The sequence below is a fragment of the Lithobates pipiens genome, unplaced genomic scaffold (assembly GCF_037356315.1).
Source record: "Lithobates pipiens isolate NorthernLeopardFrog02 unplaced genomic scaffold, aLitPip1_a1.2 Scaffold_8, whole genome shotgun sequence".
Lineage (NCBI taxonomy): Eukaryota > Metazoa > Chordata > Amphibia > Anura > Ranidae > Lithobates > Lithobates pipiens.
In genome coordinates this window covers 7,828,478-7,853,770 of record NW_027507903.1, presented here as the reverse complement: position 1 = coordinate 7,853,770, position 25,293 = coordinate 7,828,478, and the positions used below count along the sequence as shown (strand labels likewise).

At 46.2% G+C, this 25,293-nt stretch overlaps 1 protein-coding gene across 1 annotated transcript in view; it reads left to right on the top strand.

Annotated features, from left to right (window-relative positions):
• The first annotated feature begins 383 nt into the window (after positions 1-383).
• SMAD6 (SMAD family member 6) overlaps positions 384-25,293 on the top strand; it is a 63,395-nt gene continuing 38,485 nt past the window's right edge. The window contains 1 exon segment of the mRNA XM_077472795.1: positions 384-2,093. Within this exon segment, the coding sequence (XP_077328921.1) occupies positions 1,694-2,093 (400 nt within the window). The 5' untranslated portion in view covers positions 384-1,693.

The window sequence follows — 25,293 nt, the reverse complement described above, 5'->3', positions numbered from 1 at the left end:
TGAGGTTGATGGAAGGATGAGGTTCATCATGGAAGGATGAGGTTCATGGAAGGATGAGGTTCATGGAAGGATGAGGTTCATCATGGAAGGATGAGGTTCATGGAAGGATGAGGTTCATGGAAGGATGCGGTTCATGGAAGGCTGGGGTTCATTGAGAGATGAGGTTCATGGAGAGATTGCTCCAATCGTACTTTTTTGGGATAGTAAATGGACAATACAATGGAGGAGATGTCCCTGGCTGCCCTCCCCCTCAGCCAGGCACAGGGTAGGACCATCACCCCCCTCCCATCCCCCCGTGCGGCTCCTTTAAGAGTTCAGAAACTTGAGATTTGTTTGCGCAACAGTCAGAGCTGCGGAGCCGCCAAAGTGTCTAGACTGTCACGTGAGCCGGGGCGGCCAATGGGAGGCCGAGCTGGGCCCGAGTGTGAGCGAGACAAGAGCGTGAGCACAAAGAGCGGAGAACGCCGAGCAGTGTGACCGGGACCGGAGAGGACCGTGTGCAAAGGCCCCGACCGCCGCTGTGTCATGTGAGTGCGGAGCCGCCGCATCCTCCTCCTCCATCCGTGCGCCTGGCTGTGGTCCCCGGGATGCCGGCCATCGGGGGGGACCGACATGTGACACCTCCGGGGGGTGACCACCGGGGACCCGACGAGCTGCTGTGCGCCTGGCACCGAGGAGACCATCACCTGCGGGGGGAGCTGCATCCAAACCATCACCTGGAATAGGAGCTGCTGTGCGCCTGGCACCAAGGATTTCCTGGCATCCGAACCATCACCTGGAGGAAGATCTGCTCTGTGCCTGGCACCGAGGACTGTGAACCTGGCATCCGAACCATCACCTGCAGGAGGAATTGCTGTGCACCTGGAATCCAGTCCACTACCTAGAGGAAGATCTGCTGTGTGCCTGGCACCAAGTACCTGGAGGAGCTGCCCTGTGCCTGCCACCTGGAATAAGATCTGCTCTGCACCTGGCATCCAGTCCACTACCTAGAGGAAGATTTGATGTGTGCCTGGCTGAGGAAATAGAACTAGTCCATCACCTAGAATAGGATTTGCTGTGCGCCTAGTACCCAGAGGAACTGCTGCATACCTGGCACTGCTGCATACCTGGCACTGCATCCATTTACCTGTTGTGTACCTGGCTGAAGACCTAAATATGTGTGCCTGGCACCAAGTCCATCACCTAACATAGGATCTGTTGTGTGCCTGGCACCTAGTGCTACCTGCAGAAGGTTTTTCTGTGTGCCTGACACCGAGTCCACCTGGAATAGGATCTGCTGTGTACCTGGCTGAGGACCTAGAACTGCGTGCTTGGAACCGTCACCTGGAGGAGGATCTGCCGTGTGCCTGGCACTGACTCTGTCACCTGGAGGAGGATCTGCCGTGTGCCTGGCTGAGGACATTGAGCTGTGTGCCTGGCATGCAGGGGATAAGCTAGAAGCGGGCACAGGGGAGGATCACTCAGAACTGTATGCCCCTGGCACAGGAGGGTATTATGATGTAGCGCTGTGCCCCTGGCACAGTGGAAGCCCCCCTGCCCCTGGGATCGCAGTGAGCCTGGCACCTAGAACCCCCACCGTGGCCCCACGGCTCCTCCCAGGCCACGCCGCCCCCACGCAGCCGCATGTCGACACCCCCAGCTCGCCCCGGGCACTGAGGCTACGGTGACCCGGGCGCATCCCCGGGGGCGCCGCATGTTCAAGTCCAGACGCACCGGGCTGGTTCGGCGCCTGTGGCGGAGCCGGGCGGGCGGGGATGGGGGAGTGTCTTGCTGCGGTCTGTCGGAGCCGCCCCCCGCCGGGTCCCCCGAACTGCGGTCTGCTGCGTCGGGCATGCTGAAACGTTTGAAGGAGCAAGCTCTGTGCGCCCTGCTGGAGGCGGTGGAGTCCAGGGGGGCGGCGCCGGGGGGCTGCGTGCTGGTGACCCGCGGTGGTGGGCCCCCTCCTCACCTGCTGCTCTGTAGACTCTTCCGCTGGCCGGAGCTGCAGCATCCTGGGCAACTGAAAGCCCTGAGCGGGTGTCAAGGAGCCGGAGGAGCCGACAGCAACAGCATGTGCTGCAACCCGTACCACTACAGCCGGTTGTGCGGCCCAGGTGAGTGCAGGGGATGGGCGTCACTGGGGCTCGGGCACTGTACAAAAATAGGTCACAGGCACAATGGTTCTTGGCTCTGGTGTCAAACTGGCGGCCCTCCAGACGTTGTGAAACTACAAGTCCCATGAGGCATTGCGAGGCTGACAGTTACAAGCATGACTCCCAAATGGAGAGGTGTGATGGGACTTGTAGTTCTGCAACAGCTGGAGGGACGCCACACACCCATGTTTAATGCTAGCGATGATAGCAGGAAGTAACAGATAAATGTAAACATTTGTTGATTCCCTCTAGTGTTCTCTAGAAATGTTACATTGTATCTCCTATTACAAAGACACACATTTGCTGTGCTCCTCAGCGCCATCTAGTGGCCATAATGCAGTATTTTACTACTACCCAAGAGAACCTAGCATAAAGAATAGTCTCCCCCACAAAGTCGCTCTTCAGAGTTTGCAGCCTCAGTGGATTTTTCCATAGAATAATTTGCGGAAAACGCAAATATCCTCCCAATTATTATTTTTTTTTTTGTGGCAATATATATATATATATATATATATATATATATATATATATATATATATATATATATATATATATATATATATATATATATATATATATATATAATATATACCCTTCCTTCTTTTTTTTTTTTTTTTTTTTATTACAAATTATTAGGAATAATATTTACTAGCTTTATAACATAAATAATTAACGTAAGTTCAGCAAAACTATAAAAATACTTTCTTTTTATTTATTTTTTCGCAATTTGCGGATGCCCTCCGCAAATTTCGGTGGGTCGACTGTGCAGTAGTTTTTGCACAGAACGAATGTACAGGAAAGGGTTTTCTGGATGAATGGCTATGCAGATTTTTTTTTTTTTTTTTTTTTTTCTATTCACACCTGAGCGCAGCACCAGCTGCTGCAACACTTTTTATTTATTTTTAGCTTTTTTTTATTTAATTTATTTATTTTTAAGCAGTATCACTCATTTGAATGGGCCTCCCTCCGCTACAGAGAAGCTCATGTACCGAATCTTAGCACAGAGCCGGGAGTGTTTGGTGGTAGGATTTTATTTATTTTTTTTGCCACGCTTTTTATGTCGCTTGACAATTGCGTCAAAATCGCACTGCATTTGGGGTGCCATTAAGAAATGTGTTTTTTACCGTGATTCTGGAAAGTAGAATTCCACTATAGGGGACAGTTTGCACCACATGCAGTCCAGTGCATTTTTTTTTTTTCTGCATTAAAAACGCATGGAAAATAGGTTCTATTGTTTTCAATGGCATAGTTCACATCAGCGCTTGCAGTTCCAGGAGAAAAAAAATAGAACATGCTGCATTGGACTGTACTAGAACGCTGTAAAACGCATCAAAAATGCACATGTGTGGGTTTTTATTTATTTATTTATTTTTTATTAAGCTTAAAGCAGGAGTCCGCCGGGACTCCGCGTTTTTTTTTTTTTTTTTTTTTTTTTTTAAAGCCAGCAGCTACAAATACGGCAGCTGCTGACTTTTAAAATAGTGACACTTACCCGCCCAGCGTGCCCGCGATGTCGGCACCCGAAGCTGATCTGTAGATCGTCTCTCGGGTGCTGCCGCCGCCATCTTGGGTATGGGAATCAGGAAATGGAGCCTTTCAGCTTAATTTCCCGGTTCCCTACTGCGCATGCGCGAATCGCGCTGCGCAATAAGGACGGTCCCCGCTGCCTCTGGGATCTGTGTGTTTCCCAGCAGGCAGCGGGGCACTTGCGGAAAGGGGCGGGCACTTGCGGAAAGGAGCCTAATCTACACCCCTTTCCGCAGAGAGCTAGCCTGGAAGTGGGTGCAGATACCTGTACTGTACAGGTATCTGCACCCCCCTCCCCCCTGAAAGGTGCCAATTGTGGTGCCGGAGGGGGGGAGGGTTTCCGATGAGCGGAAGGTCCACTTTAGGGTGGACCTCCGCTTTAAGAAAAAAGGGGGGAATGCACTGAAATGCACAAAAAACGCTTTAAAAACAAACATGCAGAAAAGTATCTGGAGTGCGTTTTTTGTATTTTTTCACAGCACAAAAAATGCGCTCCAGCTTTGTTGCATGTGTGTTTTTGAAGCGTTCTGGTGCATTTTTGATGTGTTTCCAGATGCATTCCCCCCCCCCCCCCCCCCCCTTTTTATTTATTTATTTATTTTTTCCCTACTGCACTTGACCTGGGGTCAAGTGCTTTGATGTTTTACTGAGTTTCAGGTACAGTCCAGTGCAGGAAAAAAATGCAGCATTTCCCTGTGTGTTTGTGTTTTTTTTTTTTTTTTTTTTTTCTGGAACGGGATTGCACTGGTGTGAACTATGCCATTGGAAACCATATAACCTACTTCCCATGCGTTTTTTGATGCAGAAACAAGAATGCATGTGGTGTGAACTATCGGACGAATGATTGTCCCCTCCCCTCCCCCCCCCCCCCCTTTTTATTTTTTTACGTGTTAGTCTCATCAAATGAAGAAAACTAATAAAGTTTCGAAAATTCTCCTACGACAGAATACAACTTCAGAAGTGATGTCACGTATTCTTTCGCTCCTGAGCATGCGTGGTCTTGCGCTTCCAAATTATTATTATTATTATATTTATAATTCAATTTTTAATTATTTTGGACGAATACTGTACAGATTAAAATGAAAATCATACGATTTGGAATCGTATGAGAAACATGTTTTTGTTTTTTGTCCCTGCGGATTATTTTCGCATGAACTGTCGTAATCGGCTCTCGATCGGATTATCACAGGATCGTTTTGAAAGAGGTGTTTTTCATTGGATTTACTAGGCTTAAACTTAACTAGTCTTCAAATTGTCCCCCCCCCCCCCCCCACCCCAACACCTAGGCCAGTGATGGAGAACCTTGGCACCCCCAAATGTTTTGGAACTACATTTCCCATGATGCTCACACACACTGCAGTGTAGTTGAGCATCATGGGAAATGTAGTTCCAAATCATCTGGGTGCCAAGTTCTCCATCACTGGTATAGGTCTTTCCTGATACAGGTTCTGATGCAGCTGGATGACACGGGAGCCCGGATCACATGACCTGAAAATAGGTAAGTGTATAGCTCAGTGATGGTGAACCTTGGCACCCCAGATGATTTGGAACTACATTTCCCATGTTACCCCACTCTGCAGAGTGCATCATCATGGGAAATGTAGTTCCAAACACCTATGATGACTAACCTGTATAAGAAAGATCTATAGCAGTGATGGCAAGCCTTGGCACTCCAGATGTTTTGGAACTACATTTCTCATGATGCTCAACTACACCTGCAGAGTGCATGAGCATCATGGGAAATGTAGTTCCAAAACATCTGGGGTGCCAAGGTTCGCCATCAACTGATCTATACACTTACCTATTTTCAGCCCACTCTGGTCATGTGATCCGGGCTCCCCTGTGTCATCCAGCTGCAGGGGAGAGGAGGGAGCACCAACAGCAGATGGGCATAGGAGCCTATGAGTGACCTCACCATGCCAGGCTTTACCAGCCATTGCTGAGTACTCCCTCCTCTCCCCCTGTAGGCATCGTTGACTGACACGTGGGGGGGGGGTCATGTGACCAGATTGGAGCGGGCTGAAATAGGTAAGTGTATACATCTTATACAGCAGTGATGGTGAACCTTGGCACCCCAGATGTTTTGGAACTACATTTCCCATGATGCTACACTACTCTGCAGCGTGCATGAGCATCATGGAAAATGTAGTTCCAAAACATCTGGAGGTGCCGAGGTTCTCCATCACTGTTTTATACAGGTTTCCACTTTAACCTCTTCCTGCAAAATCGCCCTTGCGGCTTCACTTCCGGTTCCCTACTGCGCATGCGCAAGTCGTTCAGCGCAATCAGAAATGCTCCCTGCTGTCTCTGGGACCTGTGTTTGTCCCAGCAGACAGTGGGAGGGGAAGAGGCATAGAGCTCGTATAGCCCGAAAGGTGCCCAAATGTGACACTGGAGGGGGGGGGGGGGGTTCCGAAAAGCAAAGGTTCAAATTTTTGTGTGAGCCTCCGCTTTAAGGTCATCACAGAGGAATTACTGGGGGGGGGGGTGTAACGAAATCTCCAAATACGGAAAGGTTTCTTCACAGTAAGATCTGGAAAATGTGGAATGGACTCCCTCCAGAGGTGGTTCTGGCCAGTTCAGTTGATTGCTGTTCCTTTAAAGCATGGTATGACACCGTGCTTGTCCTGTTGTCATTTGGCCTGCTGTAACGCCTAAACAAAAAACCCTGGCTGATCCTGCCAGTCCCTCTCCTCTCCTCTGTAAACTGACCACAGTGTATCACGGCTGCTGAGCCCAGACACCGTGGTCAGTTTACGTGCCATCGTCATCTGCAGCCTGCTATCTGCTCCTGTGTCCTCCTCTCACCTCCTTCTCTGTCCAGTGTGGCCTACCGCCCCCCCCCCCCCCCCCCCAAGTGAAATGTACTGGCAGGATGACAAAATTTACAAACGGCAACAATTTTCTTTTTTTTTTTTTCTTTTTTTTTTTACTGGCAAAAATCATGAAAATTACTGGCAAAAAAAGTACATAAAAATTACCGTTTTCAGTGCTAAACAGTGCAAATATCAGTATTTAAATTATAAACGTATAGCTAGTGCTATTACCAAAGTGTTTTAATTTTTAAAAAAGTCTAAAAACATTTCTCCATTTGATATGAAGGTCAGGTTTCTATAATCCCCAGCCAGCACTGCGTTCTCCCTTATCAGAGTCTGCAGGATTCCCCTTACAGTGAAAGGGAACACTTTTATGTAAAAGGGGGGAACGCTGCAGATCATGATCTAAATGGGACTCTGATGTAAGGGGAGGCTCTGGTGACCAGAGACTACCTTTTTATATCAGAGTCCACTGCATTCCCTTTTGTATCAGAGTTCCCACTTACATCAGGGTCTGCAGCATTGCCCTTGCACTGTAAGGGGCAAATCCTGCAGACTCTGATGTAAAGGGAAATGCCAGGAACTCTGAAGTGGGAGGTACTCCTTTTTATTTTATTATTTCTTTTTTACGGTGCCCATAACGGACATTCTTTCATTTTTTATTTATTTTTATTTTTTTTGGTTAATGCTTTGCTGGGGGTTGGTGTGGGATTGTATGATACTTTTTTTTTTTTTTCAACCTGACTAAATATGTAACTATGAGAAATAAGAGCATATCTTGTGGATGTCAGCTGCCTCAAATTCTTCTCTCTTCGTGTCATCCCAGACAGACTCCACGATGGGTGAGATCAGGGCCTCTGTGGGGCAAAACCATCACTTCCAGGACTCCTTGTTCTTTACAGTGAAGATTGTTCTTAATGACATTGGCTGTATGTTTGGGGTGGTGGTTCTGCTGCAGAATAAATTTGTGGCCAATCACACGCCTCCTTTATGATATGGCATGATGAAGTATCTGCCTGTATTTCTCAGCATTGAGGACACCATTTATTCTGATCAACTATCCAACTCCATTTGCAGAAATGCAGCTGCAAACTTGCAAGGAACCTCCACCATGCTTCACAGTTGGCTGCAGACACTCATTATTGTACCGCTCTTCAGCCCTTCAACCAACAAACTGCCTCCTGCTACAGCCAAATCTTATCATATTTTGACTCCTCAGTCCGGAGCACCTGCTGCCATTGTTCTGCACCCAGTTCCTATGTTTTCCTGCATAGTTGAGTCGCTTAGCCTTGTTTCCATGTCCTATTAGGAAAAACAGAGAAACTGAGGTGCAGAAAAATGGCGGCAGGTGCTTTGGACTGATGAGTAAAAATGTGAACTATTGGCTGTAGCAGGAGGCAGTTTGTTGGTGAAGGGCTGGAGGCGCTACAATAATGAGTGTCTGCAGCCAACTGTGAAGCATGGCGGAGGTTCATGGCAAGTTTGAGGCTACATTTGGGCAAATGGAGATTTGGTCAGGATCAATGGTGTCCTTGATGCTGAGAACTATAGGTAGATACTTCTCCATCATGCCATATACCATCAGGAGGCGTGTGATTGTCCCCAAATGTATTCTGCACAACACCTCAAACATACAAATGTCATAAGTATTATCTTTCAGTGTAAAGAAGAATGAGTCCTGGGAGTGATGGTTTGGCCCCCACAGAGCCCTGATCTCGCCACCATGGAGTCTGTCTGGGATGACGTGAAGAGACAGAAGGATTTGGATGCAGCCGACATCCACAGAAGATCTGTGCTTGGTTCTCAAAGATGTTTGGAACAACCTACCTGCTGAGTTCCTTCAAAAACTTGTGTGCAAGTCTACCTAGAAGAATTGATGCCGGTTTGAAGGCAAAGGGTTGATATTTGGGTTTCTATTTTGTTCATTTACTTTCTTCAGCATTCTTCAGTACTAATGTCCCGGAGCAGTTGTAAGATATCTAAAACAGTCAGATTTGCAGCTGGCCCAATCTGCCGATGTATGTGCAGCAAAAGAATAAAAGTCCACCTGAAAGGATACAATTTCCTTATATACAGGCATAAGCTGGGGAGAATTTTTAATTCCGTTTCTATTTTTTGAATTGGAAGTGGCACAGATCAATGGTCGGCTCTATCCTCAGCAGTTGTTTAGCGCAGAGTGTGAACAGCTGCTCTAATTGAAGTTATTAAAGTGGGAGTCCGCCGGGACTCTGCGTTTTTTTTTTTTTTTTAATTTTTTTTTTTAAAGCCAGCAGCTACAAATACTGCAGCTGCTGACTTTTAAAATAGTGACACTTACCTGTCCAGCGCGCCCGCCATGTCGGCACCCGAAGCCTATCTGTAGATCGTCTCTCGGGTGCTGCCGCCGCCATCTTGGGTATGGGAATCGGGAAATGGAGCCTTTCGGCTTCATTTCCCGGTTCCCTACTGCGCATGCGCGAGCCGCGCTGCGCAATAAGGACGGTCCCCGCTGCCTCTGGGAATCTGTGTGTTTTCCCAGCAGGCAGCGGGGCACTTGCGGAAAGGGGCGGGCACTTGCGGAAAGGGGCGTAATATACGCCCCTTTCCGCAGAGAGCTATCCCGGAAGTGGGTGCAGATACCTGTACTGTACAGGTATCTGCACCCCCCTCCCCCCTGAAAGGTGCCAATTGTGGCGCCGGAGGGGGGGAGGGTTCCGATGAGCGGAAGGTCCACTTTAGGGTGGACCTCCGCTTTAACCGATTTATCCTCCCATGAATGTGCTTGCGCATATCACCCAAGCGTTCACAAAGTGGAGAAGAGCAACCGTAACAGACCCAACATCAGCTTTGAAAATAAATCGAGTCTACTCTAACTCCATTGCCTTCTTCCCTGAGGAAGATTGGCTGTTGGTGTCCTCTTCTAACCATATAAACGTATACCAAATATTCCCTGCTGGTAGACCGAGTTGGCTAGCCATTGTTGTGGAAAATTCTGGCTATTACGTTGTTGGGTGGTGTCAGTAGAACTTTCTTGGCCAATGTGGCCCTTTATGACTACAACCTCTTCTCTGGTCATCTGATAATCCAGACATTTGTTGGCCTTACAAGTTGTTTATGTACCAATCATTGGCAGAGAAGATCTGAACTCGGGTATCTTCAGACTAGGATTCAAACCTAGGTGTGTGAGCCTGCTGGAGGGCTGTCACCCATACAGGCCAATCATCTGTGGCTGGGACGTACAAGGTCTGTACAGGTGACCGCTTCCCGGTTGGGTTGGGATTCTGGTCCAAACACTCCCAAGCTCATTGCTGGTCTTGGAAAAGGCTCATCTTGTCGTCGTAAATCACGTTCAACTGGACGTCTTCTGTAATGTTGATGACCTCCTTTATTTTTTTTTTTTATTTTTTTTTTTTTATTTTTTTGTCCAAGACACTTCGTCTGTTCTGAGTGTTGGAATAATACCCTAGCATTTAAATTCATGCAGATTGCACCAAGACCGTGATCAAATGTTGTTGTCCAAGCCCCTGTACACACGGTCGGAGATCTTGCCAACCAAATCCGTCGGATTTAGTCCGACGGATTGTGTCCGAAACTGTTGCATACACACAGTCGGGCCAAGTTGGTGAAAAATCCGATCTTTCAGAACGTGATGACGTAATTTCGTTACGCTGGGACTACATTCAGGCTAGTAGCCAATAGCTTTGATGTAGGAATTTGATCTGAGCATGCGTGGCACTTGGTCCGATGAAAATGCTCTACACATGATCGGATTAGGTCCGTCCGGCCCAGTTGGTCGGGAAATATTTCCAACATGTTGGAAAATTGGGTCGGACGGAGATTCGGACGGAATCAGTCCGATGCATACCACACACAGTCGGATTATCTGACGACACGGTCCGATAAGACTCATTCCGACAGATTCTCCGACCGTGTGTACAAGGGCCAAGAACTGGGTGGGTGGGGACAGCTTCCTGGTGGGTTCAGATCCTGGTCCAAACACCCCCAAGCTGATTACATTTGTGCAGGCAAGACCTTAAAGAGGAAGTAAACCCTGATGGGTTTACTTCCTCTTTCATTCCCTGCAAAGGCAAAGCATAATGGACTACTGTGCATCGCATAGTAGCCCATTATGTGTCACTTACCTGACACAGGAGCCAGCGAAGTCACCGCTGTCCCCTGTAGCCCGGCGCATCCATTTTCTTGGTGGGGTTTCGCAGCTCCGCCACTGTCATTTGGCGAAGCCGCGATGACGTCACTCCCGCGCATGCGCACGGGAGCTGAGACGCGCAGCATCTTTGTTATCGAGGATGCCACGCTCAGTGCGCCTGCGCGCCGCTGTTTACGGCGCATGCGCATGGTGTAGGGTTATGTATACGTTGTGTTTATGTGTGGTATATTATTTTTTTATTAATACTTATTATTTTATTTTTTTTATTTAAAATTAAAAAAAATGTACTGAGGGGAAAAAAAAATGCATTTGGAAAACTGTTGCTCAAATACAGTGTGACATAAAAAATTGCAAAACCTACCATTTTATTCTCTAGGGCCTCTGCTTTTAAAGAGGAAGTAAACTTCCATCTTTGGCTTGTACCTACAGGTACAGTGCCTTGCGAAAGTATTCGGCCCCCTTGAACTTTTCAACCTTTTGCCATATTTCAGGCTTCAAACATAAAGAGATAAAATGTAAATTTTTTTTTTTGTGAAGAATCACCAACAAGTGGGACACAATTGTGAAGTGGAACAAAATCTATTGGATATTTTAAACTTTTTTAGCAAATAAAAAAACTGAAAAGTGGGGTGTGCAAAATTATTCGGCCCCTTTACTTTCAGTGCAGCAAACTCACTCCAGAAGTTCAGCGAGGATCTCTGAATGATCCAATGTTGTCCTAAATGACTGATGGTGATAAATAGAATCCACCTGTGTGTAATCAAGTCTCTGTATAAATGCACCTGCTCTGTGATAGTCTCAGGGTTCTGTTGAAAGCGCAGAGAGCATCATGAAGACCAAGGAACACACCAGGCAGGTCCGTAATACTGTTGTGGAGAAGTTTAAAGCTGGATTTGGATACAAAAAAATTTCCCAAGCTTTAAACATCCCAAGGAGCACTGTGCAAGCGATCATTTTGAAATGGAAGGAGTATCAGACCACTGCAAATCTACCAAGACCTGGCCGTCCCTCTAAACTTTCAGCTCAGACAAGGAGAAGACTGATCAGAGATGCAGCCAAGAGGCCCATGATCACTCTGGATGAACTGCAGAGAACTACAGCTGAGGTGGGAGAGTCTGTCCATAGGACAACAATCAGTCGTACACTGCACAAATCTGCCCTTTATGGAAGAGTGGCAAGAAGAAAGCCATTTCTCAAAGATATCCATAAAAAGTCTTGTCTAAAGTTTGCCACCTGGGAGACACACCAAACATGTGGAAGAAGGTGCTCTGGTCAGATGAAACCAAAATCCAACTTTTTGCCCACAATGCAAAACGATATGTTTGGCGTAAAAGCAACACAGCTCATCACCCTCAACACACCATCCCCACTGTCAAACATGGTGGTGGCAGCATCATGGTTTGGGCCTGCTTTTCTTCAGCAGGGACAGGGAAGATGGTTAAAATTGAGGGGAAGATGGATGCAGCCAAATACAGGACCATTCTGGATGAAAACCTGTTGGAGTCTGCAAAAGACCTGAAACTGGGACGGAGATTTATCTTCCAACAAGACAATGATCCCAAACATAGAGCAAAATCTACAAAGGAATGGTTCACAAATAAACGTATCCAGGTGTTAGAATGGCCAAGTCAAAGTCCAGACCTGAATCCAATCGAGAATCTGTGGAAAGAGCTGAAAACTGCTGTTCACAAACGCTCTCCATCCAACCTCACTGAGCTCCAGCTGTTTTGCAAGGAAGAATGGGCAAGAATTTCAGTCTCTCGATGTGCAAAACTGATAGAGACATACCCCAAGCGACTTGCAGCTGTAATCGCAGCAAAAGGTGGCTCTACAAAGTATTAACGCAAGGGGGCCGAATAATTTTGCACGCCCCACTTTTCATTTTTTTTATTAGTTAAAAGTTTCAAAAATCCAATAGATTTCGTTCCACTTCACAATTGTGTCCCACTTGTTGGTGATTCTTCACAAAAAATAAAAATGTTATATCTTTATGTTTGAAGCCTGAAATGTGGCAAAAGGTTGAAAAGTTCAAGGGGGCCAAATACTTTCGCAAGGCACTGTAACCCTATAATAAGGCTTTCCTAATAGGTAGTGTAAATATCCCCTAAACGTGCGCCATTTAGGAGATATATTTCTGTAACATGCAGCCAGTGACATCACCGGCGCATGCGCTCTGAAGGAACGGCCACCTGTGCCGTTCCTTCAGAGCCCTGTGCTGTGACCGGCGGCTCCTGCGCACATGCTTCGGTCAGTCAGAGCCTGGAGTCCATGAACCTTGGAAGCAAGACGGACGACGATGAAAGCAGCCTCCAGCGATTGCAAACCTTTTCAGATAAGTTTCACGTAATGTGCTAGTATGCGATGCTACTACCACATTATGCCTTTACGTTTCGGGTCAGGAAAAAAAAAAACCTTCCAGCGATGGAATGTAGTGTTTGGGGGTTCTAACTAATTTTTAGCAAAAAATTACTGATTGTTACATGTAAAAAAAAAAAAAAAAAAAAAAAAAAAGGGAAAAGGCCCTGGAGGTGAAGTGTGTGTGAATTCCTGCTTGACAAAGGCAGATGCCAGCCTGGCCCCCACCTTCCCTTTTTCCTTGGAAGTAAGTGGCTGTAGGATATCGGAGAAGCCCTGCTCTGGCAATTATCACCCAGTAATCACATGCCGATCAATGTAACCGCACTGAGAGCTATAGAATTCTATGCTGGTCAATACCGTTACTTCGGAAGATCAATCATCAGAGAAATCCGTATTGGGATTAGACATGTGCAATTTGTTTCATTCCGAATTCGTTTTTTTTTTTTTTAATGAATTTTGACAAATTCATAAATATCTGAATTAACGAAAACCCGTTTCTGGATATTCGAAAAATTTGTAAATTTGGAAACATCCGAATTTTTATATTTTTTGAATTCCGAATTTCTAGATTTTTCGGAATTTGAAAATCCAGAAATCTGGAAATAAGAACGAAAATTCAAAAATCTGAATTAACTATAAAATTTTATAGGTATTGGAATTTCCTATCAAATTTGGCTGTTGGTGAACGTAACAAATACGAATTCATCCGAAGTTACGAATTTTCTGAAAATATGAACGAATGGAACGCAACTTTTTTTTATTAATATTTTTATTTAATAATTATTAAAGCGGAGGGCCACCCTAAAATAAAAAAAACACTAACATTCTCAAAATTATAAAAAAAAAATATATATATAATTTTTTTTACTTACCAGAAACCCTGTTGCTAGGCAGTCTTCCTAATCTGCCTCTTCCTATTTGGTGAGCTGCCCCGTTGCCTTCTGGGCCATTCACAAAGCGCAGCACGACTCGCACGGGCAGTGAAGCCACAAGGCTTCAGATTGTGGTGCCGGTACCCGATCCGGTGGACGTATCGGTCTTGGGGGGGGGGGTGGTTGGACATTGCGGGCTCGCTGCACAGGTAAGTGCCCTTATTAAAAGTCAGCAGCTACAATGTTTGCTGACTTTAAAAAAAAAAAAAAAAATTGAACCACCGCTTTAATTCGCTCCGCTCAATTTGTTTAGATGCACCATTCGTTATTTCGGATAATTCGTAACTGCAGATAAATTTTGTATTCGTTACGTTCACTAGCACCCAAATTTGAAAGGAAATTCCAATACCTAGAATTTAATAATTCAGATTTTCTAATTTTTGTTCTTATTTTAATTTTATTTTTGAGTTTTCGAATTTACCAATTTCGATCATGACAAATGACACACACACAAAAAAAAAAAAAAACGAATGCAACTAAAACGGACGTGTTTTTCAGCAGTGCTCATGTCTGATTGGGATTGATAAGTAAAGATTGCTGCCTCCGTATGGATAACCCATTACTAATAGTGTATATGCGAATCACCGGCCAATCAAGGAGATGAGCGTTCTTGAAGTTCGTCTGGCGCTAGCGAGTGGGGGTGCACCACCCTGGCACTTCTTGTACGTGAGACCTGAGTGTGAGATTTTCTTGCAGTAATTTGCCAAAACTTAAAGTGTGTGTGTGTGTGTGGGGGGGGGGGGGTGTTGCTGTACTAACATCATAGTTAGTACAGCGGCTCCTCCCTGAGCTCTTCTGTGTTTTTTTTTTTTTTTTTTTTTTTTTTTTTTTTTTGTTTTTTTTTTTTTGTTTAGCTCAAAGGGTTGGATGAAGGAAAAAAAAAAAAGATTAGTGTGTACCAGGCGTTAATTGCTGTGACAAAAGAAATGGTTCCTGCACTACTTTTCTGCGTCTTCCTTGCGACATGAGTGCCGTAGACTGCACTGTTAAAGTTTACAAAAGTCGCAAGGAAGTTTTGTCTCTTTGCAACTTTTGGCTGTGAATTCAGAGGGTTTTGTAAGTTCAGTAATGTGTTCGCACTCTGTAGTGTTATGATGTTAAGTCACAAGCAAGTCGCAATGCAATGTTGCATTGGAAGTCGCACAACTTTGAAGTTGCAGCAACGTGAGCCGAGCCTTTGGGCCCCTTCACATCAGAAACTGCACATTTTACTGAGCGTTTTTGTGTTCACCATGACATGCATTTGATGCACATTTTTACACGCATTTGTGGTGTGTTTTTCCTAAGCTTGCATTTCCTTTTGAGGTCACTTCTGTCGTCTTCTGTCTACTTTTGGGCTTTTATGTGCACTGTACTGCGTTGCGACCAAAACATATCAGCAGAAATGGTGTCTTCAGCATTTTGCAGATAAGAGAAAAAAGGTGCCGAAAACACGTCATTTTTACCACGATTTTACTGTGCTTATGGTGGGTTTTTTTCATAGGTCAGGTGACTCAAAAACGTAACACGGGTGCATTATTGATGCGTTCTTGCTGCGTTTTCAAAGCATTTCAACAGGGGGGGTGCGGTTTTGGTGCGTTTTCTTTACAGGGATGCATTTATTTTTTTTCTTGCACTAAAGTGCTGATAATGGCTGATAATAAATTCTAGGGATGCACCAAAATTTCGGCCGCCGAAACATATCGTCCGAAAATGCCCTTTTCGGCAATTTGCCGAAAGGAAAAAACGGCCGATAATTGAGCCGAAAACGGGGCGGGGCCTGTGGGCGGAACTCTGCCCCCGCCCCGCCCCTGGTGCCGCCCATGATGGGGGTGAATAGCGCAGGACTGATTCAGCCAGCGATGCCCCTCTGCAGTGAAGAGAGCCGTCTGGTTGAATTGAGCGCCAGGAACATCACAGCTTTAATTTCAATAGCTGTGTGTTCCCCGTCGCGCGCCGTCACACACAGCCCCTTCCCCTTGTCCAGGCACTTTGATAGACAGATCACCCGTCCAATCTGGACAGGTGATCTGTCTATCAAAGTGCCTGGACAAGGGGAAGGGGCTGTGTGTGACGGCGCGCGACGGGGAACACACAGCTATTGAAATTAAAGCTGTGATGTTCCTGGCGCTCAATTCAACCAGACGGCTCTCTTCACTGCAGAGGGGCATCGCTGGCTGAATCGCTGTGGGGGCATCGCTGGCTGCATCACTGGGGGCAACACTGGCTGCACTTATCTCTTTTATCATGTCGCCAGTCTCTGACCACCTCCTGTACCATGTCGCCAGTCTCTGACCACCTCCTGTACCATGTCGCCAGTCTCTGAACACCTCCTGTATAAAAATATTTTTTAAAAACAGTCATTTTCGGTATCGGTGCTGTTTCGGTATCGGTTTCGGTTTTCGGCCTAGTGTATTTTTCATTTTCGGTATCGGTTTCGGCACCAAAAAACCCATTCGGTGCATCCCTAATAAATTCATGTTAGTTTTAAATTTTGTGATATTGATATTTACCGTAATTAAAAAGTTGAAATAAATATAATACAAGTTTCGGCACCAAAATTTGCATTTGATGTTCCTGTAGTGACCATATGTTGGTTTGGTCCTTCTCTAGTTAGTAGATGGTGATGGTAGAGTGGTCTGATGTCCATCTCTTGGTTTAGTAGATGGTGACAGTTGGTCTGATGTCCATCTCTTGGTTTAGTAGATGGTGACAGTTGGTCTGATGTTCTTCTCTCAGTTAGTAGATGGTGACAGTCGGTCTGATGTTCTTCTCTCGGTTAGTAGATGGTGACAGTCGGTCTGATGTTCTTCTCTCGGTTAGTAGATGGTGACAGTTGGTCTGATGTTCTTCTCTCGGTTAGTAGATGGTGACAGTCGGTCTGATGTTCTTCTCTCGGTTAGTAGATGGTGACAGTCGGTCTGATGTTCTTCTCTCGGTTAGTAGATGGTGACAGTTGGTCTGATGTTCTTCTCTCGGTTAGTAGATGGTGACAGTCGGTCTGATGTTCTTCTCTCGGTTAGTAGATGGTGACAGTTGGTCTGATGTTCTTCTCTCGGTTAGTAGATGGTGACAGTCGGTCTGATGTTCTTCTCTCGGTTAGTAGATGGTGACAGTCGGTCTGATGTTCTTCTCTCGGTTAGTAGATGGTGACAGTAGAGTGGTTTTTGGTCAAAACATTTTTGCTTTTGGTCAAACAAAATTCTACTAGTGTATGGCCAGCTTTAGATACTCTGTAACTATGTTTTAAGGAGGAAGTAAACCCTGATGAGTTTACTTCCTCTTTCATTCCCTGCAAAGGTAAAGCATAATGGACTAATATGCATCGGATAGTAGTCCATTATGTGTCACTTACCTGACACAGGAGCCAGCGAAGTCACCGCTGTCCCCTGTAGTCTGGAGCGTCCATCTTCTGTGGGTCTCGCTGCTCCGCCGCTGTCATTCGGTGAAGCTGCGATGACGTCACTCCCGCGCATGCGCGCGGGAGCCGCCACTCGCGGCATATCGCCGTTGACAGCGGTGCGCTCAGTGCGCTGCTGTCTACGGCGCATGCGCCGTAGACAACGGTGCCTGTCTTTCAGCAAATATCTCCTAAACTGTGCAGGTTTAGGAGATTTCTTGGACCTACAGGTAAGCCTTAGGCCCCTTTCACACTAACGTCCCGTTCAGGCCCGCCTGTCAGTTTTTCAGGCGGACCTGAACGGGTGCTCCATAGAGCTCTATGGAGCGTCGGATGTCAGCGGTGACATGTCCGCTGACATCCGACCCGCTCCGATCCGAAAAAGTGTGACGGAGGAAAAAGCTATTTTTCCATCCGTCTGCGGATCGGATCGGATGACGACGGGCACTGCGGTCCGTCGTCATCCGATCTCCCATAGGGGAGAGCGGCGCTGTGACAGGTCCGTCCCTGCGCAGTGTGCAGAGACAGACCTGTCATCTCCCTGCTCAGCGGGGATCGGCGGAGTGATCCCCGCTGAGCAAACGGACATCCACGGGGCGGATCAGAACTGATCCGCCCCGTGTGAAAGGACCCTTAATCTAGGCTTATCTGTAAGTCAAAGTTGGTTGTAAGGGTTTACAACCACTTTAATAAGTTTAATACTGTAGGTCTCAGAATGGACTATTCTAAAGTAGCCAACGTGGTGAAACATTTTTTAGTGTTTTTTTTTTTTTTTTTTTTTTATGTTTGTAATTTAATTGCTAGACTTGTAGAAATGGCCAATGACACTTAGTTTTGCTGATTCCTTTATGCTACCTTTTTTTATTAGTTTACCTTTTTGGTGAGATAACATTTTATTGTTGCAGAATTTTCTCAGAAAACGCACGTTCTCTTAGACCGGGAGATATCGCTGTGATGTGAAATCGTTGGCCTCCTGGCTTGAATTCCTGGGCTGGAGCCAGCAGCGCTGTAGCTAATGTTGAACAACACTTCCCATGATTCTTCGCACATGTAGTTTTGATGTCAAGGGCAATGTCTGACGTGTTCTTGAGCTTCTTTATTGTAATCCACAGCATGCTACCCCCTACAGAAATCAAACATCAGTTTAACATGGACGTCTAAGAGGAAGGACCCTTTCCTGTTACGAAAGTAGAGATTTTCCAACATATATTCTGCATCAACCGCCATGATAATTTGATGTGATTCTCTTTAGTTTGGTATTGGAAATGTATATCTGAAGGGCCTTTATCAGACTTTCTCAACTGTTTACCCAAGACAAACTCGTAAAATAATTTTGAGATCTCAGGAAACCACTACTAACATTCATTGGGGGTCAGAGAGAGGAAGGTCCCTTAAATTGCTGGTCAGTGGGTAGAATGTCCCTTACATTGGTGGTCAGAATGCCCCTTACATTAGTAGGCAGTGGGAATAATGCTCCTTACATTGTTGGTTAGTGGGCAGAGGTCCCTTTAAATTGCTGGTCAGTGGGCAGAATGTCCCTTGCATTGGTGGTCAGAATGCCCCTTACATTGGTGGGCAGTGGGAATAATGCTCCTTACATTGTTGGTTAGTGGGCAGAATGCCCCTTACAGCTAAAAGGGTCATGTCATGCAGCTGGCTCTGTCAAGTGCCAGTGGAGCTCGGATTATGCAAGCACCATCAGACAGGAGGTCAATCGGCAACCGCTGAAGGAACCTCTAGCAACCTTTTTTGGAGGAACCCTGGGCTTCCACGGAACCTGGATGAGAACGGCTTGTCTATATAAAAATGAGTTCTCTATTCTGGGTTGGCTCACAAACATATTGTTTTAAAGCTAAGTCAACTTTTACCCAAGTAAGCTAACAATAGGATGCTTCATGTTCAACGTGGGCAGAAATCAGAAGTGAAATGACAGGGTAGTCCTGTGGCTTACCAAGGGTGTGTGGACGGACTTCTCTGTGTACAGAAAAGTCTAAACAGGGAATCTAAATTCATTTAAAGTGGAAAGCCCCTATAATAAATACTACTTTCCACCTAGGGGGATAGTTGATGGGATAATTCCAAGTGTTATGTGGAAAGGTCATAAAATGGTCCTCCATTGGTAGAGGTCCACCGAAGAACGTGGACTAGTGATGGACGTTCCTGGGCCGTATAAGATACGTTTTATTTATGAGTATGATCCAAAAACATTTCACTGTAGATATCTTTTGTTGCTACCTATATCTTTTTAAATTCACAAGGCAATATATGTGTAGCTCCTGGTTTTTTAAGTCTCGTAGTGTGGCAGTAATCCTAGCAGAGAGAAGAATGAGAAGTATGGGTCCTCTCATGCCTGGAAAGTGTCAAGCCTAAAAGGGGTTATCATGCTGTTTAGTCATGACAGGCCTGCAATGTTTCCCACTAAAGACCTGTTTTCTCTGTGTAATTACACAAGTGGCCCCAGGCAGGGAATAGAAAAGCTCTCCTTGAAGAGATAAGGAATCTGCCACTTAGTAACCCCTTCTGTTTTGGAGGAAAATCCATTTTCAGATCTCATCCTAAATTTTACACAACAGAATTTTTTGCCTCGTTTTCCACAGTAATCCTTTTTTTAATCGTTGGGATTTTTTTTCCCCCCACTGGAGGCAATTGGACCATACTTTAGTGTGTGTGGGTGGGGGGGTTCCTTCCTCTGGATCAACTATGGGTATAGGATATATGTTTTCTATTAGTTTGTGTGTGTGTGTGTGTGTGTTGTATGTGTTTTTTTTTTTTTTTTTTTTTTTTCCCTTGGTTGAACTAGACCAATGGTCTCCAAATTGCGGCCCGGGGGCCGGATGTGGTCCTTTGCTTGCCTTTTTATCTGGCCCTTGGTGGGGGGGGGGGGGATACTCCACCTCCTGATGCCCATGATGGGGCACCATTGCTCTGCTGACACTACTGGAAGTCTATTCCAAGCATCAACTTCTCTTTAAAGTGGAACTAAACTCTCTTAATCAACAAGAACTACTTCTAATATTTATGCTGCCAACCTTGCCAAATAGATAAGGTATATTTATATTTACTTGTTTTAAACTTTTCTTTAGTGTCTACCTGGTTTCTGGGCTAGGCCAAAATGGTGTCTTCAAGAGGGGAGGAGGGGCTTTCTCAGCTAAGCACACCCTCCTGCCTAAGCTAAGGGCAGATGGATTCCAGGAAATATGTTGATTAGGGCTAATACAAAGAATTACCGCTCTAAGGTAATGACTTCTCCCAAAACAGCTGTCTCCAAAGTCCCACAGGGTGCTGGCTCTGTTTGCAACAGGAACTGAAGTAGAAAAGATGACTGGCTACCCAGCTGCATCTTTTCTACTTGATTAGGGCTAATATTTGTAAAGCCAGCAGAGTTTTATTATTATACAGGATTTATATAGCGCCAACAGTTTTCTCAGCACTTTATAACATTATTAACACTGGTCTGTAGTGCATGTTCATACCTCAAAACCATAAATAATAACATAATAGATTTTTCACTCCAGCAGTATATAATGAGTTTGGAAATTGTAGAGAAATGCTAAAATAATGCATTCCAATTTAACTCTACCTATTAGATTTTAGAGGGCTAAAATTGAGTTTTAGTCGACTAAAATGTACTGGAGCTTTTAGTAGACTAAAATGTCCGGCAGATTTAGTCAACTAAAACCATTGGAGAAGACTAAAATGGGACTAAAATGTAATTTTAGTCCCAAGACTAAAACAAAATCAAGATTTGCTGCCAGAATTAACACTTTGTGGTGTCATTGGTTAGAAAGGGGCGTATTTTGGAGATGTTGGGGGGGCAAGGTTTGGACAGTGTTTGAATGTTGGGGCCTAAAGGATGGATCCGAGTTCAGGATTACACCTAGAACCTTGGCATGCAGGGATGGGCTGATAGTTGTGCCATTGATCTTGACTGAGAGATCAGGGGATCACATGCCTGACGAAGGGGGTCCTTTTTGAGGCTCCGAAACGTTGCTCACCGCTGTAATAAGTGATCATTATTAAAGTTTTGGACCCGTTTTTTTGGAGGTCCTTGTTTGTGCTGGTGACATTTTTTAATTTGAACGGTTCCAGCCGTTGGTCACTGCAGCACCCACTTGTTTGCACAGCTCAACAGGAACATGTGCATTGGGATTAGTTTGCTTAGATCAGGGGAAGGGCCTTGTGGCGGAGGAAACATCATGAGCTCGGTTTTTTGGATAGATTGAGTTTGAGGAAGTGGTGTGACATCCAGACTGATATGTCTGTTAGTAAATTAGTGATACGAGAGGAGACTAAAGCCCCATACACACGGTCGGACTTGTACAAACTTTTCCGTGGACTTTTGTACAAAGTGTGTTGTCCACAAGTTTGTATTGCATACACACGGTTGGACTTTTTGACAACAAACACGAACGTGGTGACGTCACAACGTACGGACGCCACTTCAAAAGAGGACGTTCAATGACTCCAGGGCCACCTTTGGTCAACTTCTGTATTGTAGTCTGATCGTTTGCAATGGTTCTGAGCATGCGTGTTTGTACCTTGTACAAAAGTCCGATGCTTTTGCATACACACGGTCGGACTTTGCTCCATCGGACTTCTGTTGTCAAAAAGTTTGTCCGTTCGCAGAGCCAACAAAAGTCCGATGAAAACAGAAAAAGTTTGTCCGATGGAGCGTACACACAGTCGGATGTTGCTCCAAAACAGCTAATTTGCATGTTTGTTGTCAAAAAGTCCGACCGTGTGTACGGGCCTTAAGGGTCCGTTCACACAGGGGAAACTCAGATCCGACTTCAGGTCGCCCCTAGTCGCCTCAGGTCGGACAACATTTAAAAATCAATGTAAGTGAATGAGAGCCGTCTTAATGCAAGCTACTGAAGTCGCTCCCGGATTCCGATAAGCCCCCCGCCCGCAGACCCCGACAACCAATGGCCAGGGTTGTCGGGAAGAGGCCCTTGTCCTCATCAACATGGGGACAAGGTGCTTTGGGGTGGGGGGGGCAAGCGCCCCCCCCCCTTCCCAAAGGCACCCCCCCCCCCCATGTTAAGGGCACGCGGCCTGGTACGGCTCAGGAGGGGGGGAGCGCTCGCTCGGCCCCACCCCCTTTCCTGGCCGGCCGGGTAGCGTGCTCGGATAAGGGTCTGGTATGGATCTGGGGGGGACCCCCACGCCGTTTTTAAGGGCCTGGTATGCTCTCGGAGGGGGAATCCACGCCAAATTTTTTTCATAAATTTTGCGTGGAGTTCCCCCTTCAGAGCTCATTCTCTGATTGGCCACGGCAAAAGTCGCCTGCCCTGGGGCGACTTAGTCGTGTTGTAAGTCACCCCAGGTCGTGTTCAAGTCGTCTCCAAGTTGCCTCACAAAGTCGTCCTGGAAGTCGTGTTGCCCCTGTGTGAACGGACCCTGAGGGGTAGAGAGATGCATTTTGGGTGTCATCTGGCATAGAGATGGTATCGGCTGACCCAGGGAGGAGGTGTGGATCGAGAATAGTAGATGTCCATGCACAGAACTTTTGGGCGACCCCCCCCAACAGAGAAAGGAAGAGAAGAAGTAAAATTGGAAGTAACGCTAAAGGTGCGGTTGGATAAATGGGAAGAGAACCAGTGAAGAGTACATTCACGGAGACCAAAGGCGTGGAGTTTTTATGAGGAGGAGGGGGTGGTCAACTGTACAAAAGGCAAGGTCAGTGATGGTGGATGGTCAGGAATGGCCAGTGTGTGGTCAGGGTCGATCGGTGGATGGTCAGGGTCGATCGGTGGATGGTCGGTGATGGTCAGGCTGTGATTTTATGCTGTTTATGTAGGGCCGCCATGCCTCATTCATACACAGTGCTATGAGATGGTGACAAAAAAGGGCTCCACAAACACTGTGCGGTGTGTACCGGAAATGGGTGATGTTAGTCTAACTGAGTGGTCAGGTGGATGATCGGTGATGGTGGTCAGATGGATGATCGGTGATGGTGGGCACATAGTCGGTGGATGGTAGGCGATGGTCAGGCTGTGATTTCATTGTGTTTATGTAGGCCCGCCATGCCTCATTCATACACGGTGCCATGAGATGGTGACAAAAAGGGCTCCACAAACACTGCGCGGTGTGTACCGGAAATGGGTGATGTTCGTCCAGCATGAGGCTTTCCCAAAGAAATGTACGCCGGGAGGGGAGGGTCGCCGTGCGATGGTATTGAGGGTTGGGGGGGAGGGTAAGTGTGTTCAGTTTTTATGGAGAATCAGAGCGTACGGAATATTTGTCTCTTTTCAGGGGGGTTGTTGTGGGACCTGAGAGCCGCATTTGTGGAATAGCAGGCAGCCAGCGATGCGTGTGGGGATCAGATGTGGAGGGGGAGGCTGCAATCTTTGGGACGTTGGATGAGGCACGCCGCCCATATCGCCGTTTTTAATAACACGGCCGCAATCGTAGCTGTCAGTACGGCCAATATCGCATAGACCGATGGCCTTCCTGACAATACAAACTTAAGAGTGGCCTTGCGGCCAGTGACATGCAGAAACCCTTCCGATCGATCTCTCACAATAGGAAATTTTAGATCTATAGCCAACAACCCAATTGATATGCCACACACAGGGAGGTGTTTTCTTTGATTGGCTAGTTGGGAGGATCATATCGTAAGTTATTGATCGATCTTAGTTTCAACCATGCAATCCCATCATCCGATTGGTCAGAATACAGTCAGATTCAAGACTGTAGCAGCTCAATGACGATTGATAATTTTCCACCCTGTCTGACTCAGTTTAGTTGAATCCAAACTAAACTGATAGGAAAATTTTAGTTATGGGTATTCGATTTTGTTTGCAGATTCGATCATTTTGTAACCGATTTTTTTATAAAGCGTGAGCTGGAGTTTGGCTTAAGTTTGTTAGTGTATTTAAATCTGTTACTACATTAACCACTCCCCCACCCTTCCAGACTGACCATTTTGTTGCCTGCTGTGCCTCCTGTTCTCATTCCTCCAGAGTTGTGTCTAATACAGGAGGCTTGTTACTGGCCAGATCACCAGGTGAAAACAGAGAGGAAAACCCATAAAAACGAATGCAGCCACCAAATCTATTGATTAGCTGCAATATATAACATTTTTTGTTTTGGGTTTAGATTGTAAGCTCTAACGAGCAGGGCCCTCTGATTTCCTCCTTGGATTGAATTGTATTGTAATTGTACTGTCTGCCCTAATGTTGTAAAGTGCTGCGTAAACTGTTGGCGCTATATAAATCCTGTATAATAATAAATAAGATCGCTTACAAGCTGTTCCTTACCTTTTTTAACCTCATCCCGTCCACGTTGTATAGCCAAATGATGGCTACAGCACGGACCTAATTTGCCGGGAGGGTGTCCATAGACATCCTTTGGTGCTCGAGCGGCCTTCGTGCCCCCTGCAGGGCGTGCTCTGTGATCTGCGAGTCTATGGGACTTGGCTGATCACAGGTCGGAGTGAGGGGTTGGTCCCGACCCCCTTTACCACGTGGCCATCTCAGCCTCACTCGTCTCCATACCCGGCCGTGGACAGGTCCTGATCGCCTCTGCTGCTGCCAACGGGTCCGGCAAGCAGCGGAGGGCGCGGGAGAATGGCGGGAAGGGGGTGGCCCCAATCCTGCCGCCGATAACTGTGATCTTGTGGCGAATCCGCCACAGAGACAACCATTATCGTAAACGGGACCGCCGGCTGAAAAGATGGACATCTTGGTTATGGCAGCAGCTGCTGCCGTTACCGAGATATCCATCGTTAAAGTGCCGATGTATATGCTCAGGAGCTGGTCGGCAAGTAAGCCAGGTCAAGCGCGTGGGTGTTCATTCATTTCATTGGCCAGAATAATAATCATTTTTTTCCATCGATTCCGACCAAATCTTCAACTCCATGCAGCCCCAAGCTTGCAAGGAACCTCCACCATGCTTCACAATTTGGCTGCAGACACTCATTATTGTACCATTTTCCAGCCCTTTGCTAACAGACTGCCTCCTGCTACAGTCAAATATTTCACAATTTGACTCATCGGTC